General features: G+C 36.8%; 1 protein-coding gene across 2 annotated transcripts in view; it reads left to right on the top strand.

The window, feature by feature from the left end:
• Nucleotides 1-19,771, top strand: part of araf (A-Raf proto-oncogene, serine/threonine kinase) — a 141,274-nt gene extending 121,503 nt beyond the window's left edge. For both annotated transcript variants that reach the window (XM_028813405.2, XM_028813406.2), the window contains exons 12-16: nt 4,036-4,082; nt 9,197-9,315; nt 9,477-9,608; nt 9,851-9,985; nt 18,703-19,771. In XM_028813405.2, the coding sequence (XP_028669238.1) occupies nt 4,036-4,082; nt 9,197-9,315; nt 9,477-9,608; nt 9,851-9,985; nt 18,703-18,843 (574 nt within the window). In that variant the 3' untranslated portion in view covers nt 18,844-19,771. The remainder of the gene's footprint in view (nt 1-4,035; nt 4,083-9,196; nt 9,316-9,476; nt 9,609-9,850; nt 9,986-18,702) is intronic.
• The last annotated feature ends 3,042 nt before the right edge of the window (nt 19,772-22,813 follow it).

Genomic DNA, 22,813 nt, shown 5'->3' with positions numbered 1-22,813 from the left:
CACGGTGGATGGCCACATCCGTTGCGGACACTGCATAGCCGCCTCGTGCTCATGACACGCTTCTATATGCGCGTGTCCGTAACTTGAAAACCAAGTGGTGGCCCATGATATTCTCATTATGGCAAAACATTATAATACTACATATAGCTTACTGCTCTGACTCTGGCGACATTTGTAAATGCAGCGTACTAATTAACAAGAAACAGAATGTTTTTCGGCCACATTACCGTCAGCTGTATCATTATTTTCTCTTTCTGTTTTATATTCAATATATATTGGCGTGGCGGCCCCTGGGATTTGACGGAACCGTGCAAGTGCACAGTTTGCACATGCCTAAGGCCACCCCTGCTGCAGCCTAGCACTTCAGTTGTGACGCTGCGGCTCATTAACTTTGGCCAAGGCTCGTGGCTATACTAGCAGATGACGTTTCCGGTACCGTAATGCCATGGATAAACGCGCTTTTGTCAGAAGGCAGAAGTAAGAAAAGTCAATAAGTAACATTGAAGATGCAGAATGATTCAATCACAAACTATAGTAATCATTTTGTACAAGTTGAGTGCTAACTAGGATTTGTCATGCGGGCCGCACAGATTTCTGTTGCGGGCCGCGTGTTTGACATGCCTGGTCTATATCACCTTACTGGGGAAAGAACTTTAATTGCACCTTCATCGTACCATTATTGGGATTTTTGCTTTAACTGTGTCCTGTGTTGTTCTTGCAGAAGAAGACTTTTTCTGCAATTATAGGAATCCTGCATTTCATTTTAATTTGGGTGTAATCCCACTGTACATATCAAATACCAAATACCCATGGCAGGATTTCTGTGTGTCCAATAATTACATGGAAATTCTGATTGTGTTGCCTGCCCCAAAATGTGACTAGCAGGATAACCTACATCAATGTGCACAGGCAACTCATGGTTGTTTCTGTTTTAATTGAGTGGGTTGTAAACTAACTTTCAGTGATGCTTTTTTGAAAAATAGATAAGGGGATAGGAAATCGTTTGGAGCGTATTCATATCTTTAGTTTTTAATTTTGACATGTTTAAGAAATTGGAAATGCATTCTACGGTAGTTCAACTTTTAAGTAAGATAGTTCTTTAAAATGTATTATTGTAGCGTATGTTCCGAGTGAGGCAAAGAACAAACCATGATATTTGAATATTAAAAATACCAAATGTGACAGAAGTAATAATAGACTTTTGGGATGGCCTGCTGACATTTTTTCACCAAATTTATTCACCTTTGTTAGAAAAGGATATAGAATTCTTTTGTTGTAAATAAAACCAACAGAGGTGCATAGAAAGATAAATAGCACCCTCCTGTTTCCAGGGTACCATGGTTTAAAAATTTGAAACTAATTCGAATGCTCTAAAATCCAACATTAAACGCTGTCTTATTTTTTGCTTTTTATCGTACATCCAATTTAATATTTTGTTAGTCCTCATCTAAGTAATATTTTTAACTTCAACAAATTCTACATTACATATGCTTACTTCATAATGTAGCAGTAAGCAATATTTTTTTCCCCATTTAAGTTTGTGTTTTTAATGTGTGGAAAACTGCAGTATGAATAACTAGTTTAAATTTCAGGAATTATACAAATCTGCTGCACGGATATAATTTACAATATTATTCCTGGGAGAGCTATTGAGTAGAATTTCTCCATTTCAGTAATAAAACATTAAATGTAATATTTGTTCTCATTCTTTGTCATGCACAATTGTTTTAGATAATACACAACAGAAACCTTTGGTTCATTTTTTCAGGTTCCTGTGGGTTTGGGTTTTTGTTTCAACCAAGTTTTACTTTAAATTTTAATGCTGCCTTCATTACATATGAAGTCATTTCTTTGTTTCTGCTTTTTTATCTCATTTGCTAAATCGCAAACTGAGATTTATTGATAATTTATATGCATGTGATAAGGTTTTTTATATTCAGCATATTAGTTTTTACCACTTTTATTAAATATATCCTCACTTATTTATTATTCTAGCATTGAATTCACTACTATCTAATTAGAACATACTGTAGATGGATATGACATTGTACAAGCATCTGTTCTCCTTTAGTGTCGATTTGCATGGATTGCTCAACCCTGACAATTGTGAGTATTAGAATACAATTAAGGGTACCAGCTCCATAGGAAAAACAATAAATTAAAAAGAAAGAAAAATTTGGACGTGAGCACCAGTAGGATTTTGCGCCCTAAGAACCAAGTTACCCGAACAACTCTATAACATTTTAGTAAATATTTACTGCTCTGATGCTGATCTTTCTGATCATAAAATACATCATTATGATAGCAATTGATGACAAGAATTCATAATTAATTGCAGAATTACGGTATTTGAGGGTTCCTCTATAGCAGGGGGTCCCCAACTATGTTCCTGGAGGGCCCCACTGGCTGCAGGTTTTCATTCTAACCCTTTTCTTAATTAGTCCACTGTTTTTGATGCTAATTAACACCTTTCAAATTAATTTTAATTGACATGTTTTTAAGATTTGTTCCCCTGAATTTCTTCATCATTCTTCTGAATTGCTTAATTTCTTTCCTTAAGTGACACCCAAACAGAAATGAAATGTGAAGTGAGTAAGCAAACAGAATACCTACTAAGTAAGTCAACGGCCTCAAACTCCAACCAATTTCACTCCAACCAGTTTCTTAATTAGGCTCTGAATCTTGTTGTTAATTAAACCCATTCTTTAATTCCATGGCTTGTTGCCTCTCACATTGTGCAGTAGCATACTTTTCCAAAATTGTTGATTTTCTCTTTTCTAAGAGCACTGTTAAAATGTTTTGGGGACCTGAGCAGATCAGCATTCCTGAGACCTTCACCTTTGTTTATTTTTAGATATTGTATGATCAACAGTTTGCTGGTCATGTTTTGGTTCATTTTATATATCATTATTGTTTGGCTGCTAATTAAAGAAAATGAAATAATTAAGTAAGGGGTCTGAGTCTTGAAGAGCGAGTCAAAATTAATTCAAAAGAATTTAATTAGCATCAAAAACAGGTCATTAATTAGGAAAAAGGTTAGAATGAAAACCTGTAGCCCCTGGGGCCCTTCAGGACCGGAGTTGGGGACCCCTGCTCTAGAGTGCCTCTTTCTCTTTCACGATTTGGCTCAAAAATGAATCGGGACATTGTCATCTCATAACAGGCTTAAGTTTTGAGTTTGGTATTTTTCTGTCCAGCTATTTTAGCTCTAGACCATTCTCAAGAAACTGTGACACACAGACAGACACACATCCATTATCAAGATATCAGTGTTTTTCAGTATCGGGGGGGGAAATCAGAGATTGAAATATTTGACGAATCTAAAGCTCTTGCTCTTCCCCCATAGGTTATGGTGGAGGAGGGCGCAAAACAAAAAACGTCAAATTCAGTATTTAAAGTTATAAATGTAAAAAAATACATCTAAAATGTAAACCTGAATGTGTGTTTTTCTGGTATGCAAATCCACACTGAACCACCAGATCTTGCATTGAAGCCTCATTTTTATAGGGAATAACCAATAGGCTGTGTTTCATTCCAAAATGTTTCCCTTTGGGTAACTTTATTTAGTGATCGCACCTGCTGTTTATTATGTAGTGCAATTTTGTGGCTTGACCCAGGTATGCAAAGTTGCTTCCCACAAAGGCTTTAATCACTGAAATTTTGGTTTGGGGCCAGAAGTTTTCAACTGCACTTTATTACATCCTAGGCAGTACCAGGTATGCCTACTACTATCTTTACCATTTTTTTATACAGTAAATCTCATACTGCTGTACCATTTTGAGTGCATAGTAAGAGTAGTATAACCAGTTAATTAAACAATGGTTTCAGTTAAAAGTTAGAATAATTGCAAAACTAGGTGAAATGAAAAGCTGCATCTACAGAGCCCTGAACTTGAAGATCCCTGATTCTCAATTTTAGTGTTTTTGTTAAGCATGAAAAATCTTGGGTCTCTCTGATTTTTTTTTTTTTGGTAAAACTGTTCACTCTAAAAACTAAAAAAAAAATGTTCTGTTTTTTCTTTTTCTTTTCCTCTAGTTATTTGCACGCCAAGAACATCATTCATCGAGATCTGAAATCAAACAGTATCCTTCTGAAAATATTAGGTGTTAGGAGAACGACATTTGGAAAAATACTGTTTTTATTTAATAGATATGCTAACAATGTAAATTGTTTCTAATTAAATGTGACAGTTTAATTTGTTGAATTGTCTTTTGTTTTTTATCATCGCAGAACTCATTAAGTGTCATGTATGGTGTAAAGCATGCTGTACAAAATGAATTAAACCATTAGGGTTTCTGATCCTAGAGGCTGCTGTAAATTATAGTTGTAACCGTTCGTGAAACAGAGACCCTACACAGCAGGGATGAGACTCCTTAACCTCCTTAGCGTTACATTTTTTCTTAAAAAAAAAAAAAACGTAAAGAGCATCATTTTCAGATTCCTAGAATCACTTGTGGTTTCACTCTCCATTTCAGTTTCTCTGTCTGAAGATTCACTGTGTCATCATTGCTGAAGAATGGTGTTTATTATGAGATGCCATTATGAGGCTAAGAGAAGACGCAGCTACACCATTGCCAGGGTAACACTCTGGTTTGATGCTTAAACAAGACACGCCTACACAGTTACCCAAGTAACGCTTGGTACTAACGCTTATGCGAGATGCATCTATACCGTTGCCAGAGTGATAGTTGGGTCTAACGCTAAGGAGGTTAAGTTCCCAAGAATTGAATTGTTGTATTGGGCAGAGGATGACTTTCACAATTGTCTTAGTAATGGGCTACTGTTTTATTTGGACTAGTCACTCTATAATAAAAAAAATCTTGGAAGGTTGGAAGGAGATGGGACTTGATTTTCTCTGAGAGACACTTTCACGTCCCGCGAGACAAGTCTTTGTGCCAAGAGATTTAACCACTCCCAGGGCCAGAAATAAAACAAAAGCGTAGATGACAAAGTAGAATGTCGTAAAGAATTGAAAAACATTGGCACAATACACATGCAGAGCAGGTTAGAGATAATGGAAGTACGCATTAGTGGAAACAAACGTAAATTATTACTCGGTGAAATAACGGAACAGTGAAAAGAGATCGAATATATTGTTCAGATTTAAACTAAGTCAGAGACTTGTAGATCGTCTAATTCGTGTTGCCATCAGGGGGAAAAAAAAAGTAGTGTTTCTTCCCAATGAAGAGGCGTATCTGCGAGAATTAAAAGATTTGTTGTTTGGTGAAAGTGAAATCCCGCGAGAGAAATCAGTTCTCATTTGTGTGAATGCTATTGTCAGACACATTTCTTGTAGAGAGAAAAAAAACGATATTCACTCATGGGCAGTTATACGTTGCGTTGTCACGATGTAATTCCAAACACAGAATCAAAATTCAATGCAATATTAATGAAAAGGTAAAAGTGAAAAGAGATCGAATATATGGACATAGGTGATATGAGAGAATTGTACCGCCCGAGATGCAGATTGCAGCAGCAGCATGAGCAAAGAGGAGGTAAAAAAAAAAAAAAAAGCAAAACTATTTGTTTCCCATTGTATCACCGTTTAAGAGGGGGTTTCGGAGGAGCGGCTGCATCTCCTTGGGGTGCGTTCAGCCCCCCTCGTCACAACGCGAGTGGCAGAGACACAAAGTGGCTAGCGTGTAGTGCAGGCCGGGTTTGGAGATGGCAAGCGAAATGAGCAGGGGGCGAAGCCCGCTAGTATAGTAAAATTATTATAGCAGTATACAAGTTTTCCCATTCTTCTTATAGCACTAGATATAGTAGACATGATCTTACAAATGGTGCTGAAAGTGTTAAAATAATTAAGACAGTACAGAAATCCTGAAATCATCCTTTAAGAACTGAGTTCCAAAAAAAAAAAAAAAAAAAAAAGGGGGTAACTGGCATCTATAACTGTGACACTAGGCTTTCACCTAACTCTGTTCTAACTAAATAATTTCCACAACCCCAGTCAATACATCTCAAGCAATATTCTCTTGAATGCTGTGGCACCCACAATGTTACTTAGACAATGCACAGTTCCGCAAGAATATGATTTTACCTTTATCATATAAAATATATTCATATATGCCTTTTTAATAAAGGCTTTGTGAGAGAAAAAATATAAAACTGACATGTAAAAACAGAACACAAAATGAATTACTTAATTTAATTATTGAAGTAGTTAAAGTAAATTAAAACTTTAATCGTAAAACAGTTCTCATCAGTAATAAGTGCATCTAGCAAGGCCACAATAGCAGTGCCACTAACTATGAAAGTAAACCGTTTCTTTCTGAGTACTTGATAAGGGGATGTTGTATTAAGTTTTTTTGGTTGGGGGAGAAGGAAGATTTCCAGCAGAAGTTTGAATTTCCCATTACAGTTCATAACAGGATGTGGTTTTCTCGAAAGACAAAAAAAAAAACCCCTTTGAATGATAATTTTACGTAATTCCATTTCAATAAAATTTTACCTAAGGCTATAGTCGTAAATACTGGATTCCTAGACGAAGAAGAACAATGAACTAAATATTCTTCATGGTTCCATAAAGGCATAGAGCTGCATTTTATCCAAATTATTTTTTTTTTTAAGATTTCAAATATTAGTTTAAAAAATCATTGTTGAAGGCATTGTTACACTACACTCTGTTAACATGTTTGTGATAGTACAAGTTAGCAACTTGCGTCTCCCATACACTTTGTATGGGACAGTGCAGCTTTCATATGGCCACCGAGTGGATACAACTGTGTACCACTATAGAAATGAATGTGTATGTTTCTTTTATTGCCCCAGCCTTCTGCTGCATCTTCTTTTCTTTGTGTATTGTATTTGTTTTCTTTGAGACCTTTCGTGGCTATGTTTTTTCAAATTTGGCTTTCTTGAATGGTGTGTTTATTGATCTAGCCCTTCAGAAAATAAAATCCTTCTAATTGTATTTCTAAAACTTAGCAAATGCTTCATTGGCCATTTCCTTGGGCTCCTTGTCAGCTTACAGTGCTCCTTGTGTCACAATATGCAGGTCAAGCTTGACCAACCAAATATTTATTCTCACCTAGTAAACATCTGTTCTGTTACTAGATATTTGAATCAATTTCTTCTGCATGTGGCTTTGGTTTGATTGATTAATATAATTTTGGCTCATTGCTGCCTTGTTAAGACATTTATAAGTTCTATCAAGAGTATTTTTTATACATTGTATCATTTATTCCAATCATAAAAATGATTTTCGGGAAATTGCAATTAACTTAATTTGAATTTATTTAAAATAGGCATGTTTCACTGCATTACATACACATTTGTATTAGAATTTATTTAAATTTCTTGGGTGTTGCATTAGTTTATGCAGGGACATGATAATTGGATTTCCTTAAATTAATCAACTTTAATGACAAAAGTAAAGAAATAAGTAATTTTTAGGGTACACTGCCATTGCCCAGTTTCCTTAGGGTAACTTTACTCAAAATCAATATATTTTTAAGCCTTTAAAAAAATATTTTTGGAAATATTTGGAATTACTCAGGTACTTTAAATAGATTCAGTTCGGGTCACATTCACATCTAATGCAATTGATATTTTCTTGGATGCTATAATGGCTGCAGTAATACTGTATAATGCTTAAAAAAAGCATAGCGATTTTTTAAAATCACCATTCACATTAGAATGCCACAAAGCTAAGTGAAAAGAACTTGGATGGGGAGCTAATTTTAGTAAACTTTCCAGAATAATTGTAAAAGTTTTAAAGTATTTTTTTATTAGCAAATACCTTTTAACATAAATGTAATTAATTAGCATTAAGGTGACTCCTTTTTGTAAAGATATTGAAAAGAATTTTGTCAATCTCCATACATTTATACAGTGTCAAGGAATGACAAAGAATGTAAACAACAGTATTTTTAAGTGAAAAAGAGTGAATGTAAAACTGGACATGGAATATTTGTCTTTGATAATTTGGAAAATGCAATGAACACCCTGCAACACAAGAACATGCTATGTAACTCTTTTACTATGTGATATATGAATTGTAATCTTTTTTTGTAATTTGTTACGCAATACGGTAATTTTATTTAATGATCAGTGGAAGGAACAGTGGTAATACTGCTGTCTTGCAGTAAGGAGACTTGGATTTGCATCACAGGTACTTCCAGTGCAGAGTTTGTGTCTTCTCCCTGTGTCCATGTCAAAAGGCAGTCTCTTTGTACATTTAACAAATCATAAATATCTTTAAGGAATATTCTGAAATCCATATATATGTTCAATGATTGATTCTTTTGGTAAATGGTTGATCAGTCAACCATACACTGGGGCAAGTGTTAGAAAACAGAAGTGTGTTTCATCATACTGCTTAGCATCACAAACCTGTAAGCAAAAATTAACCTAATGCATGGAAGCATAGCATAATTTTTTTCATTTCACCTTTGTACAGGCACCTTTTCGCTTGTGCAAACAAAAAAGATTGATATGCAACTGAAGTGTATTTATTTATCCATGTAATGTATAGTGCAGACATATGTTTATTTTAATAATTACAGCTATTGGGAATGAATGTAGTGAGCCAGGAGTTAGCTCTGCTGCCTCAAGGCTTCAGGGACAATTATGATAACCTGTTGTATAGTAAATTCCTGTAGTAGGAATTACAGTATTGAACTTAGAACATAAGTAAGCCCAGGGTTAGATTTTAATTAAAGTGTGTGAGTGGTAAAATAGAATATTTTTTTCTATATTTAAACTTTAATATATGTAGATTTTGCATATGTAACTGTCTTCCATCCATCATTATCCATCCCGCTATATCCTAACTACAGGGTCACAGGGGCCTACTGGAGCCAATCCCAGCCAACACAGGGTGCAAGGCAGGAAATAAACCCTGGGCAGGGTGCCAACTCACTACAGGGCACACACACCAAGCACACACTAGGGACAATTTAGGATCGCCAAAGCACCTAACCTGCATGTCTTTGGACTGTGGGAGGAAACCCATGCAGACACGGGGAGAACATGCAGACTCCACGCAGGGAGGACCCGGGAAGCAAACACAGTTCTTCTTTTTTCTGGAGACCAAGCATATGTTTAAAATACCAACTAAAGTCTGTTAAGTTAATTTAGAGATCAGGCTAGAGTGATAATTTATATAGACACTAGGATTTCAGAGCTGCATGTCTTCAGCAATATGTTTGCTCTTGCATCTTTCTGTGATATGTTCCTTTACAAAAACCAGACATCTTCCTGCATGAGGGCTGGACGGTAAAGATTGGTGATTTTGGACTGGCTACCGTCAAATCACGATGGAGTGGGTCTCAGCAAGTGGAACAGCCTAGTGGATCTATCCTCTGGATGGTACACTCCAATTTGTTTAATACTATCAGGACTCAGTACTTAGAAATACAGGCTAAATGGTGCTGTTTCGATTCTCTTTTCTATTTCTCTGGTATCATACACTAGAAATGATTTTTATAATTATCTGGCTTGGTCTTTATTTGTTTGTTTTCCTTTTCCAGGCACCTGAAGTGATTCGTATGCAAGATAGTAATCCGTATACATTCCAGTCAGATGTGTATGGCTATGGAGTTGTCCTGTTTGAGCTTATGTCTGGAACACTGCCTTACTCTAACATTAACAATCGTGACCAGGTGAAGTGAAAAATGTAACAAAATTTTCTTTGGAAAGCCCTAATTCTGTAACCTGTTCTTTTTCAATTAATATATATGTAGTTATAGTTCAGTTAACTAGAAATACTGCTGAACTATGATTAGAAGTTGGTTTTACTAAATTATTGCAAAGTGAGTGTCAAAACTTACGCTTATATTGTTTTATAAGTATTTAGTATAATTTTCCATTAGCTTAACCATTAATTTTTTTCTCTCTCTCTCAGATAATCTTTATGGTAGGACGGGGATATCTTTCTCCTGACCTCAGTAAAGTTTACAGCAATTGCCCTAAAGCCATGAAGAGGCTTATCATCGACTGCCTAAAATTTAAACGTGAGGAAAGGCCTCTTTTCCCACAAGTATGTATAATTTATTATTTTATTTATTTATTTATTTTTATAACTAAACATGTGATACAGTGGGTGGCACAATGGCGTTTATATGTTCTTTCTGTGTCTGAGTGTTTGATTTTTCCCCCTACTGGCCAGGCCTCTATTCTTTCCATATGCCAACAATGGGAACATCAGATTACTTGCTGACTCTAAATAAGTCCTCTGTAAGTGAGTGTGAGGATATGAATGAATTGACACATGCACAGTTATGTCCATCTTGCACCCAGCACTGTCAGGATAGATTCTGATCATTCATAATCCTGAAATAACTAGTGGCTTATAAAATGCACTTTCTGCATAGAAATACACTTGAGTTCGTGTTGCCACATTGATTTTCCTAAATCCATTTTGAAGATACAGAAGCTTATGGATAATGTACAGTAGCTATGGTATATTAAAGAAGCCTTCATAAGATTCTAACATGCTGAATTCATCTGATTCTGTAGTTACAGGTTTGATGGACAAGTTTGCTGCACTTCCTTACTAACTGTAATTGGAAAATTAATTAATCTTTCAGTTTTTAGGGGTTGATCTCACCCCTAAAACCATTCTGTCATAGTAGAGTAACTACCCAGGATATTTATTTGCATTATACTGTAGGATTTAGCTGAATTGATTATATGAGTTCATGAAATGGATGAATGGAAATAATAAAATAGTAATGTTTTACAGTGATTGTAAAGGAGTAGATTGGATGTCATGGCACCCAACAACTTGTCACAATTTAACCTCGTACCAGTTATCCAAGTTCTAGCCATTATCTAGAAAATTACAAAAAGAGTTTTTAAGAGCATAGCATAGTCTTTGTCTAAGCTTATTTTAACAAACTACCCAACCTTTCTTGTTCAGGAAAACTTATTTTTTGGCTTGGTGGAAGAATCACGCATTGTCTTCATAATTGACCAAGTACAGTATGTATCTCTCCCTGATAGGAAGAATGAACTCAGTCAAAGAAAAAGAAAAGTAACCAATTGTATCTTCCAAATGTTCAAAGTTACCTTGGATAAAGGTGTCAGCCAAATAATAAGTAGTAGCAGTAGTAATTTTAGAGGAAGTTCATGGCTCAACAATGTCCAAGACAATGGACCAAAAGGATCTTTATGGAGGAGTGGCAAGCCCTAGGTGAATAAAAAAGTGAGTTTGTCCATTGGGAATTCTTCAAAATGCCACTTGGAAGATACTGCAGAGATGTGGCAGAAAATCTTGTGTTCTGATGAGACTAAATTGTAATGTTTTCACCTAAATGCAAAGCACTAGGTATGTATGATGTAAATCTAACACTGCATATCAGCCAGGTCAGATCATCCCCACTGTAAAATATGGTGGTGGTTGCATCATGCTGTGGGAATGCTTTCCAGCAGTAGGGTTGGCAGCCTGTTCAGGAATGAAGAAAAAACTAATACTGCATAGTACAGACATATTCTAGAGGAAAAACTGCTAGAAAGCTTCAGCTGGGGGGAAAAAAAGTTTGTCCTTCACCAGGACAGTAACCCAAAGTATAATGCCAGATTAACAATGGAGTGGCTTAAAATCAAGAAAATTGATACCCTTAAGTGGAACACTCAGAGTTCTGAACTTAACCCCACCAAGCATCTGCCATTAAGCAACTAACACAGCTAAGGAGAAATGTGCAAATCATGTTCCATCACATTGTACAAAATTAATAGAATACTTGCTATAATAGCTTCAAGAGGTAGTTCAGCTAAGTATTGAATTAGGACATAAATATTGCCATTTCAGTTTCTGTATTTATATTTTTAAATTATTTATAATTTACTCTCTTTTTGGATACTACTATGAAAAACTTTGATTTTTCAAATAAAAATTCCCAGTAAGATTGATCAAAATTCAATTATTTATGTGAAAAGGGGATGAATACTTTTTTATGGTACTATTCCAGGATTTGACACAGGGGAAAAGGTCCAGCCATATCAGATTTCCAGCTGTCTTTTCGTGCAATGAAAGGCGGGTGAGAATTGCTGAATGCTCTCTTGTGGAACCCACATGAGAGAGAGAAAATCTTTTATTTCTTCTCCTTATTCTTGGCACTTATACAGTGCATCCGGAAAGTATTCACAGCGCATCACTTTTTCCACATTTTGTTATGTTACAGCCTTTTTAATCCATTTTGGAATTTCATTTTTTTCCTCAGAATTCTACACACAACACCCCATAATGACAACGTGAAAAAAGTTTACTTGAGGTTTTTGCAAATTTATTAAAAATACAAAAACTGAGAAAGCACATGTACATAAGTATTCACAGCCTTTGCCATGAAGCTCAAAATTGAGCTCAGGTGCATCCTGTTTCCCCTGATCATCCTTGAGATGTTTCTGCAGCTTAATTGAAGTCCACCTGTGGTAAATTCAGTTGATTGGACATGATTTGGAAAGGCACACACCTGTCTATATAAGGTCCCACAGTTGACAGTTCATGTCAGAGCACAAGCCAAGCATGAAGTCAAAGGAATTGTCTGTAGACCTCCGAGACAGGATTGTCTCAAGGCACAAATCTGGGGAAGGTTAGAGAAAAATTTCTGCTGCTTTGAAGGTCCCAATGAGCACAGTGGCCTCCATCATCCGTAAGTGGAAGAAGTTCGAAACCACCAGGACTCTTCCTAGAGCTGGCCGGCCATCTAAACTGAACGATCGGGGGAGAAGAGCCCTAGTCAGGGAGGTGACCAAGAACCCGATGGTCACTCTGTCAGAGCTCCAGAAGTCCTCTGTGGAGAGAGGAGAACCTTCCAGAAGGACAACCATCTCTGCAGCAATCCACCAATCAGGCCTGTATGGTAGAGTGGTCAGACACTGATGAGACAAAGATTGAACTCTTTGGTGTGAATGCCAGACGTCACGTTTGGAGGAAACCAGGCACCGCTCATCACCAGGCCAATACCATCCCTACAGTGAAGCATGGTGGTGGCAGCATCATGCTGTGGGGATGTTTTTCAGCAGCAGGGACTGGGAGACTAGTCAGGATAAAGGGAAAGATGACTGCAGCAATGTACAGAGACATCCTGGATGAAAACCTGCTCCAGGGTGCTCTTGACCTCAGACTGGGGCGACGGTTCATCTTTCAGCAGGACAACGACCCTAAGCACACAGCCGAGATATCAAAGGAGTGGCTTCAGGGCAACTCTGTGAATGTCCGTGAGTGGCCCAGCCAGAGCCCAGACTTGAATCCAATTGAACATCTCTGGAGAGATCTTAAAATGGCTGTGCACCGACGCTTCCCATCCAACCTGATGGAGCTTGAGAGGTGCTGCAAAGAGGAATGGGCGAAACTGGCCAAGGATAGGGGGGCCAAGCTTGTGGAATCATATTCAAAAAGATTTGAGGCTGTAATTGCTGCCAAAGGTGCATCGACAAAGCATTGAGCAAAGGCTGTTCTCAGTTTTTTTATTTTTAATACATTTGCAAAAACCTCAAGTAAACTTTTTTCACGTTGTCATTATGGGGTGTTGTGTGTAGAATTCTGAGGAAAAAAATGAATTTAATCCATTTTGGAATAAGGCTGTAACATAACAAAATGTGGAAAAAGTGATGTGCTGTGAATACTTTCTGGATGCACTGTATGTGTGGCATTACCTAAAAAGAGGCTGCAAAAACTGTAACCCTAAAGTTAAAAATTTGCTAAGAATGTGACATTAATACAAGAGGCATTTAGAATTAATTTCACTGTTGTTGATTGTACCTTTAACATCAAATCACTGTTTCCAAATGAGTATCCTAACTCACCTGCCATAACATAGCCAGCAAAATAATTCCTCCTTTTACTTAAAATTACACAAAATTCACTTTATGAGGAACAGTTCAGAAGTTCTTTAAAATCATGCAGGGATTTATTAAGTATTCATTTGTCAGAGAATGCTGAATCATTTCTAAACTTTTAGATACTTAAATATCTTTGAGTGATATCTTCAAATTAAGTTTTCTTTATTATCTGCTCTCTGAATAGGTGATGGAGGTGGGTAATTGAACTCTTTGGAATAAGATGTAGGGTGTATCCATGGTCATGGAAAACCTGGAAACATTTTGGGATTTGGAAATAGTTGAAAGGTTTTGGGATTTTTTTTAACATAGTGATGAATTTTTGGAAAAAATTCAGAAAACGGAAGTGTTGGTAACTTTTCTTTCATCATTTCTTTCCCTGCCAGGCTAATGGGAATATATAGCAGAAGTGAAAAGTGTTATTGCTTTTCTTTTTTGTGTTTTCTTGCTAAAATGACTTATATGTATAATTACTTAAAAATATAAAGAAGAGTAGTTTAAATAATATTTTTACAATGCAAATGGATTTATGAATGACATTTTTGTAAGTTAACAAACTTACTGGTGGCACCTTTCATTTTTGGTCAGCACCATGGTTATTATCCTAATCTACAGCTGGGAAAAGGTAATTTTGTGTAGTAATTAAGAGAATAAGCTGTGTTATTTCATATTTTAAATATAATAAAACCCTTTGAAATATTTGCTTAAAATGTTTACTGTAGCACAGAATGAAACCCCATATGAGAGGAGCATAATGGTTTTTGATCTCGGTAATTGGACTTCTTGCATCTTTTGTATGCATTTGCTGAAAAAGGTTGTTACCAAGATTTTTTTTAGCCAGTCCTGCTCCCTAACAATATCTGGAATATAGTAATTATGAATTGTGTTGTTTTCTTGAATTTTTCCATTCACCTATTTCAAATCATACATAACAAAAGGTGGAAATCTGCTTTCTTTGACACAGACCATAATTCACAAGTAGCGGGATTTTCAATTCTCATGTTAATTTTTTAACAACTATAGTGAATTATGAAAAAAAAAAATAACATCAGACTCTGTATTATCATGAATCCCCTTGATGTGCAGATGACTCATGTTCACAAAAAGTGTACCTGTCATCTGCATGGCCACTATGGGTAACAAATTCTTACTTTCTGGAAGATACCATAAGTAGTTGTATATTCATCTAGTTTTACTGACATGTGTTTAAGTTGCAAGACGTGTTGTGCGGAACACTGGTTGAAGTTTGTGAATTTTTGTGTATCCTTTACCACATTTTAGCACGAGATCGCCTCCTTTGTCACTTGTTGCAATAGTGATGCCTGACAGTGTTGTTGTGGTATGGTGGGGAGTGGGCATTCTGTTCCCTTCTGTCATAGAGCAGCATATGCCGGTACAACTGTGGAGATGGAAAAAAGAAGGTGGAGACAACAGCAAAGGTTGCCTCACATTCATATAACAAACATGAAGAGCTGGTTAAATAAAAAGGTACATGTTCTGTTCACACAGGCTTCCACTGCAATTAAGTAGTAAATAGCCTACGTGTCCTAATACTGTGTGTTTCAGCAATTGAATTTATATAAACGTGTATTGCAGAAAATCCATGCTATAATAATAATTGTTGTTAGAGGAGTCAGGTAGCAAGCAGTATGGCTTGGGCTGTTTTTGTTTTATTAATGTTTGTTTTTTCTTTTACACTGCATATAGAATATAACGTGATGACACAACATTCCATATTGTGCATGTCAAAACTTAAAACTTGATTTTTGAAGGGCTCAGTTCAAACTTATGCGGTTATCACACTGTAAATTGATATTCTTTGTGTTGTATGCTCACATATGCATTTTTACATACATTAATGACAGGGCAACTAAAACTAATGGAGAGGTATTAAAAAGTAGGATATTTAACTACTACAAACCAATGACAAGTATTAAGATATCATCAGGACAGAGTGCTGCCAACAGAAGATAAATTTGTCAGGTGATTTAATGTACACAAAGAAGAATAACCGCCCATTAAAATAATCTGTAACCCGTAGGGCAGGTGCATGGGGCAGCAGAAGCTCATCATGGTAGCGGTAGGTGCAAGATATTAAATGTCCCTGAACAGGCTGCCAGTGCATTTCACACACACAAACACACCAGGGCCAGTTTGGTATTAACACATGAACTAACATGCACATCTTTGGGGATGTGGGAAGAAACCTCACCCAGACACGCATTTCCACAGTGACAAAAGCGAGTAGGATTCCAACCCAGAACACTGGATTTGTCAGGCAGATGTTATTGAAATATGCATATATGTTTATTTATTTTATTTATGAATGGCTTCGCTCACCAACCCCGGGTGGGTGCTACACGCTAGCCACTTCGCGGACCTGCCGTTTGCGTACAGGGAAGCAGATGTACAATTTAAACAGATTATTTTCATGGGGATTGTTACATATGCATAATAGAACTATTTTACATTACAACGAGTAATTAACCATAGTAAAACGTAATAAATTGAAAGAAAATTATTTCATGTTAAGAGGTATTCGTTGCGTTATACGTTTTCATTCTGTTTGACTTTGAAATTAACATGCAAATACTTTTTAAGCTTACACTTTTAATGTAAAACTTCAGCAAACCTATTTTTTAATAAACTTTTCATCAATATTGCATTGAATTTTGATTCCGTGTTTGGACTTGCATTGTGACAACGCAACATATACTGCCTGTGAGCAAATATTTTTTTTCTCTCTAATAAATAAACCGACTTTTTCGAATGTTTGTCCCTGTGATTTTGTTAATTGTCATAGCAAAAGCTATTCTAATGGAAAACTGTAAATGTTTTAATGCGAATTGCATATCAAGATCTCCTTTGGTGTCTGTTATCCGCGGAAGATGAACTACATTACCTTTCTTGTCGCCTGTTAAACTTTTACATGTCAGAATTATTCGACTAATTGTGAATACAACTAATCTTGTCCTATTGCATAGCCCATCACTCAGACATAAATTACGCAATAACATTACAATACATTATTCTTTCAACAGTAATTTGGCCGGTGGAAGACTGGACGGTATTAACGGTTGTAGATATTCTACGGGATATTGTAAGTTGATGTTTTCATCTTCTGTCCCATCATCACCGTTTCAGCATAGTCTATTGATACGTATTTAGCCAATTTGCTGTGTAACCGATTGTCAATTTTCGCATTAATTCACATGACTTCATCTTTTCTCGGTGCTAGGATTGCCCATGTACTCATTTCCTCTGTTGGTAACCTTTCGGGATGAAATTCTTCAATAAGATTTGGACATAATAAGTCATCTTTTATTGGGAACTTAAAGTGTGGAAAACGTAAAAATTTATAAGAGCTGAGAGTGCAGGAACTGTGTATGACAAAAGCATTCACTCGAATGAGAGGTGAGAAAACCGTAGGCGTGGTTGAAAATGGATGAGAGGAGGACGGGACTTGGAAAAAATCTCTTGGCAATAGTCTTGTCTCAAGATTTTCTTTAATTTTTTTGAGCAATATTATAAAAGGAACACTTTGAAAACACATCAGATCTCAATGGGAAAAAAATCATTCTGGGACTGGGTAATGTGTTAGGAACAAAAGGATGAAACATTGTTTAATGGAAATGAAAATTATAAACCTACAGAGGGCTGAATTCAAAGACACCCCAAAAATCAAAATGAAAAAATGATGCGGCAGGCTAGTCTATTTTGCCGAAATTTCATTGCAGCAACTCGAAATCGTACTCGGTAGTTTTTATGGCCCCCACACGTGTGTATGCATGCCAAACAACGTCGGGGCATGCTCCTAATGAGATGACGGATGGTGTCCTGGGGGATCTCCTCCCAGATCTGGACCAGGGCATCACTGAGCTACTGGACAGTCTGAGGTGCATCCTGGTGGTGTCAGGATGGACCGAAACAATGTTTCAGAGGTGTTCTGTTGGATTTAGGTCTGGTGAACATGGGGGCCAGTCAGTGGTATCAATTCCTTCATCCTTCACGAACTGCCTGCATACTCTCGTCACATGAGACCGGGCATTGTCGTGCACCAGGAGGAACCCAGGACCCACTGCACCAGCATAGGGTCTGACAATGGGTCCAAGGATTTCATCCCTATACCTAATGGCAGTCAAGGTGCTGTTGTCTAGCTTGTAGAGATTTGTGCGTCCCTCCATGAATATGCCTCCCCAGACCATCACTGACCCACCACCAAACCGGTCATGCTGAACGATTGGCAAGTGCTAATCAAGCTCCATGGTGGCGGGCAGTAAGCACAGGGCCCACTAGAGGACGTTGGGCCCTCAGGCCACCCTCATGAAGTTTATTTCTGATTGTTCGGTCAGAGACATTCACACCAGTGGTCTGCTGGAGGTCATTTTGTAGGGCTCATCCTGTTCCTCCTTGCCCAAAGGACCATATAACGGTCCTGCTGATGGGTTAAGGACCTTCTACGGGACTGTCCAGCTCTCCTTAGAGTAACTGCTGGTCTTCTGGAATCTCCTCCATGCCCTTGAAACTGTGCTGGGAAACGAGGCAAACCTTCTGGCAATTGCATGTATTGATGTGCCATCCTGGAGAAGTCGGACTATCTGTACAACCTCTATAGGGTCCAGGTATCACCTCATGCTACCAGTAGTGACAATGACCATAGCCAAATGCAAAACTAGTGATAAAACAGAAAAAATGAGGAAGGAAAAATGTCAGGCCCTTCACCTGTTGGACCATTCCTGTTTTGGGGGTCGTCTCATTTTTGTAAACTTATTTTTATATACATAATGTGCAAAAGTATGTTAAGTTACAGAAAGGTATTGCTTGTTTTTATACAGTACACTACTTTTACTTATTTTTCTTTATTATGAAGTGCAATAACATTGATTACATGTACATTTTTTCCTCCTGTTTCAGATACTTGCAGGGATGGAACATGTTCAAGACTCTCTCCCCAAAATTGAACGCAGTGCTTCTGAGCCTTCCCTACATCGTGCTGTGCACTCTGAGGATCTTAACCCACTGCTGCTGAATACAACTAGACTTTTGCCATTGTAAGCAAAACCCCCAGTAGAAAGCACTTCTTCCTGGAAAGCCAGAGATGGATACAGGAACATTTCAGGTATTGGTGGCATACTCTACGAGCCAGATTGCCCCATCACCTTCAATAACTGCCGAGAGAGAACACAGACCTGGCCCCAACAGCTGCCAGGGACCAGATAAACCAATCTTTCACTCCTCATTCTGGCTAAGCCAGTACAACAAACAGTTTGTATACTCGTCATGCTGCTTATTTTGACCTGTGTGCTGCTACTGAGAGCAACTGAAGCACTCAACTACCCTTGTATCAGATTTACACAGACTGAATATGGATTATATTGGTTTACACTGCAATACCATTTTGCTGGGCTAGTTTCAGTGTAACTGGTGGACCCCAATAAAGACATAGCAATGGCTTTCTCCCATGTACTTCACTAGAGCAGCCTAATGTGATTTTAAGCCACCTGCGGATCTATCCAGCACCTCTAGTGTCTGCTGAGATATGCCAGATTACTCTAGTAAAATCTAGTTGTGTACTGTATGAATATGGATTCTTGGTGGAACAGTTGTTGTTTTCCATGTGATTAAGACTGAAACAGTTACTTGACTAGATTTGTTCAGTCATGTACTGTCTGGTAGAAATTAGCAGACTGAAAAAGTATCTTGGTAGCCTTTCACAATGAGAAGTTTCCTTAGGATGCCCAGGTCAGTTTTTTGTTTTGCCCTCTGTAATCCCACTTATGAAGAAAACTTAAAAATTAACTTTGACAAGAGTGCAGACAGATTGTCTTCCTTATAAATCTGTTCAGTTCTTTTTTCAAGTTTGTGAACATTCCTGAATATGGGCAGTAAGCCTTTCTCTGAAAACAAAGTTTTTATTTTTAATAATTTTTATTTAGCTACCCTGGACAGAAGGAAAGTAAAATTGTGATAGTCAATAAAAAAAGCTTGTGCAGGTTTATTGATGTATGACAGGAACCAAATTGATGTACATTGAGAAGACTTGAGCACTTTGTCCACTTTTACCAGAATCTCGCTACCAGAATAGCAGCATGCAGTAATTTTATGTAAGAGTAGGCTGGTTTCTGCTTATTGTCTTAAAGATGTACATAGAGAAATCTAGTGCGTTAAATGCGGATCTCTGGTTAACCTTTTATTGAGCAGGATGTTAAGTGTATAACAGATTGTAAACTTGGGAGTAAAGCACTACATTTACAATAATTTTGCTTGCTGCTAAAATATAATTTCATAGCTGGACAAAGTGTTTCTACCATTCTTCTTGCAATACATGACCTGCCAGCAAGCTTACTTAGATTAAATGTGTTTTAAAAACCCTGCAATTCTGTACACCTCACTACTATAGACAACCTTCTGCTGCAGCTTGCCAGAATAGCTGAGGTAAGACAGCTCTTGAACATTAAAGATTATTAAAAAATTTGATTTGTAATTGTGAAGGTAAGAGTAAAGTTAAACTGATTTATGGCTGATAAAATGTGTATGTCTGAGTCTCAAGCTGTAAAGTTGACCCATGCATTTTCTTTACAGAATCAGTATTTTTAAATGGTTTACTTATTGGCTTTTCACAATATTGTTTATGTCCTTGGAGATGGTTGCTAGCAGTGCTGGAGAACTGCAGGCAAGTATGTGTATGTTGTAAAACTGTTAAAAGGAAATTGTTTAATTTAGACACAGTATACAGTATGCTCACCATCATTAATTCAACAGGCTGACTGAGACTTGCAAAGACACATGTTTGAATGTGGTGTACGATTAGTATTCAGTTATAGGTCAGAACTCCATTTAGTTCAGTAGGGTTCTTTCTTCCTCTTTGTCATCAATAGAGAAGGTCAACAGTCACAGACACATGCTCACGCAATGTGTTCCGAGTTTCTGTTTGCAACCTGAAAAATAATACAATATATATAGGGCTTTACTTTTGGACTTTCAGTTCAGTTAAAAACAAATAAATTAGAATGTGTTAAAAATGACAGGGATCTAAACGGTAAAGACCAGGGAACCAAATCTTAGAACTGTTTGAACATTTTCATTAGAGAAAAACATTAACATTTAGACTTCTTTGTAATGAACCAAATACAAGTGAATATGTTGTAATGATGGACAGTAGATTAAAATTACACAAGCAACCCTGATGGCAATCTTTCATTTATGAACTATATTCCCTTTAGATTTCCTTATCATTTTATATATATATATATATATATATATATATATATATATATATATATATATAATATATATGGCAGGGTTAGCAGCTACTTCCTGTAATTTGAGAGTGTACAATGCAGTGGTGCCCAGCAAACCAATTACATCCTTAGAACAGCAGCTTTGCCACTGGCCATACCTACTAGTGGAACAGATGGGACATGTGACATTTCTTGCCACGCAAGTTCCTCTTTTTGCTTTATTTTTACACATTGCCAGCATCACTTTATGCCCTTAATAAACTATGTAGTTCATCCTGTGTCCTTACTCCTGTAGCAACATAATGCTTATTGCCAGAATTTCCCGTAGCACACTCACAAGGCTTGTTAACTGAGTGGACTCTTTCTAGATACGTACAGCCCGACTAGGCAGTAAAATAGAAATTTGTCAAAACGTGAAAGGCTAACAAGATTGACTGGTATGTGTTCAAGTAATTACATTTGTAGAAACATACTAGTAACAGTCCGATTGTTTGCTGTTCTTTAAAAATGTGAAATGAAATGTGCACACATTAGGCAGCTAAAAAGTATTGAATGGCGTGTACTGCACTGCCTTGCAGTTCATCAGAATGTGTGACCTTCCACTTTACAGCCATAATCTAAGATAATATTGAGAAGCAGGATTTGATAATATGCTAACATATATAGTATACCTGTATTTAGAGATAGTGCACAACTCCAGAAGAATGGATTGTGTTCACTTCTGCTTAATGATGAGATTCCTCCATGTCTAAAAATTGTAGTGTACTGAGCAAGTACCAGCCCAGTAATACCAGTACTGCTCATATCCCAGTTCCTTTACTATCTTTATTGTCAATAAAATATTGTGCTTCTTTTATTGATGTCAAGGCCAAAGCAAAGGTTTATGTCGGACCCAAAGAAGTGCATGAATAGTTTTGCTGTTCAAAATGTATAAAGTGTAAAAAGAATTTTGCAGTTGTTTTAGCTGAGCTGAAGCAATGGAAAAATATTTTGCAGTGAAAACTGCATGTAAAAACACAGATAAATGATAAAGTGGTGTTATGCATGATTGTTTTATATCAAACTATTACTTTAGAATGCCAGTTTTTTTTTTTTTTTTTTTTATAATGCGAAAACCAATTTGTTTGCAGGAGCGGAGAGTTAGTAGTGAACAATTATGAAACAACTATTGCATGTCTAAACACAAAAGAACAAAGCAAGTTGTGCCTTCAGAAAATAGACTTTAAATTGACTTTTAGAAAACAGTTTTATGTTATGCAGTAAGTTCTTTTTACATGCCTCAAGTCAGAATTGGGAGTTGCAAAGTTTGCACAGTTGTGTTCTTTGGTATCTTATCAACAGCATTAATTAAAGATATAGAGCATATTGAAATAATGAATAAATCACTGCTAGCTGGCATTGACTTCATTATGATAGCTGATACTTTCTGTTCATATTTTAAATGCGTTATATGAAGTTGGCCCAGTAGAACTGGGTTCTTGCCTTGAGCTTGATGCTGTTATGGTAGACTCTGTACTGGTGTAGTAGGTTCAGAAATTGGATGGAGGTTATGAGATACTTGTTTTGGGATCTTCCAACTCCCAGATCTTTGACTGTCACATTTTAGGAAATTCCTGTTATATCAGATATTTATGTATCGGACTGAGGGCTTCATTGTAGATGGACCTTAACTTTTCAGGTACTGTTTTTAGGTGAGCAAATGAAAGACTCACTTGGATCAAACCGTTCTGTTGTTGTGTTAAGAGAATTATTTCTAAATTAATGCTTCATTTGTACATGGCAAA

This window comes from Erpetoichthys calabaricus, chromosome 11 (assembly GCF_900747795.2).
Source record: "Erpetoichthys calabaricus chromosome 11, fErpCal1.3, whole genome shotgun sequence".
In the NCBI taxonomy this organism is placed as follows: domain Eukaryota; kingdom Metazoa; phylum Chordata; class Cladistia; order Polypteriformes; family Polypteridae; genus Erpetoichthys; species Erpetoichthys calabaricus.
Note: the sequence above shows the minus strand (reverse complement) of the source record. Positions and strands in the feature narration are given on the sequence as shown.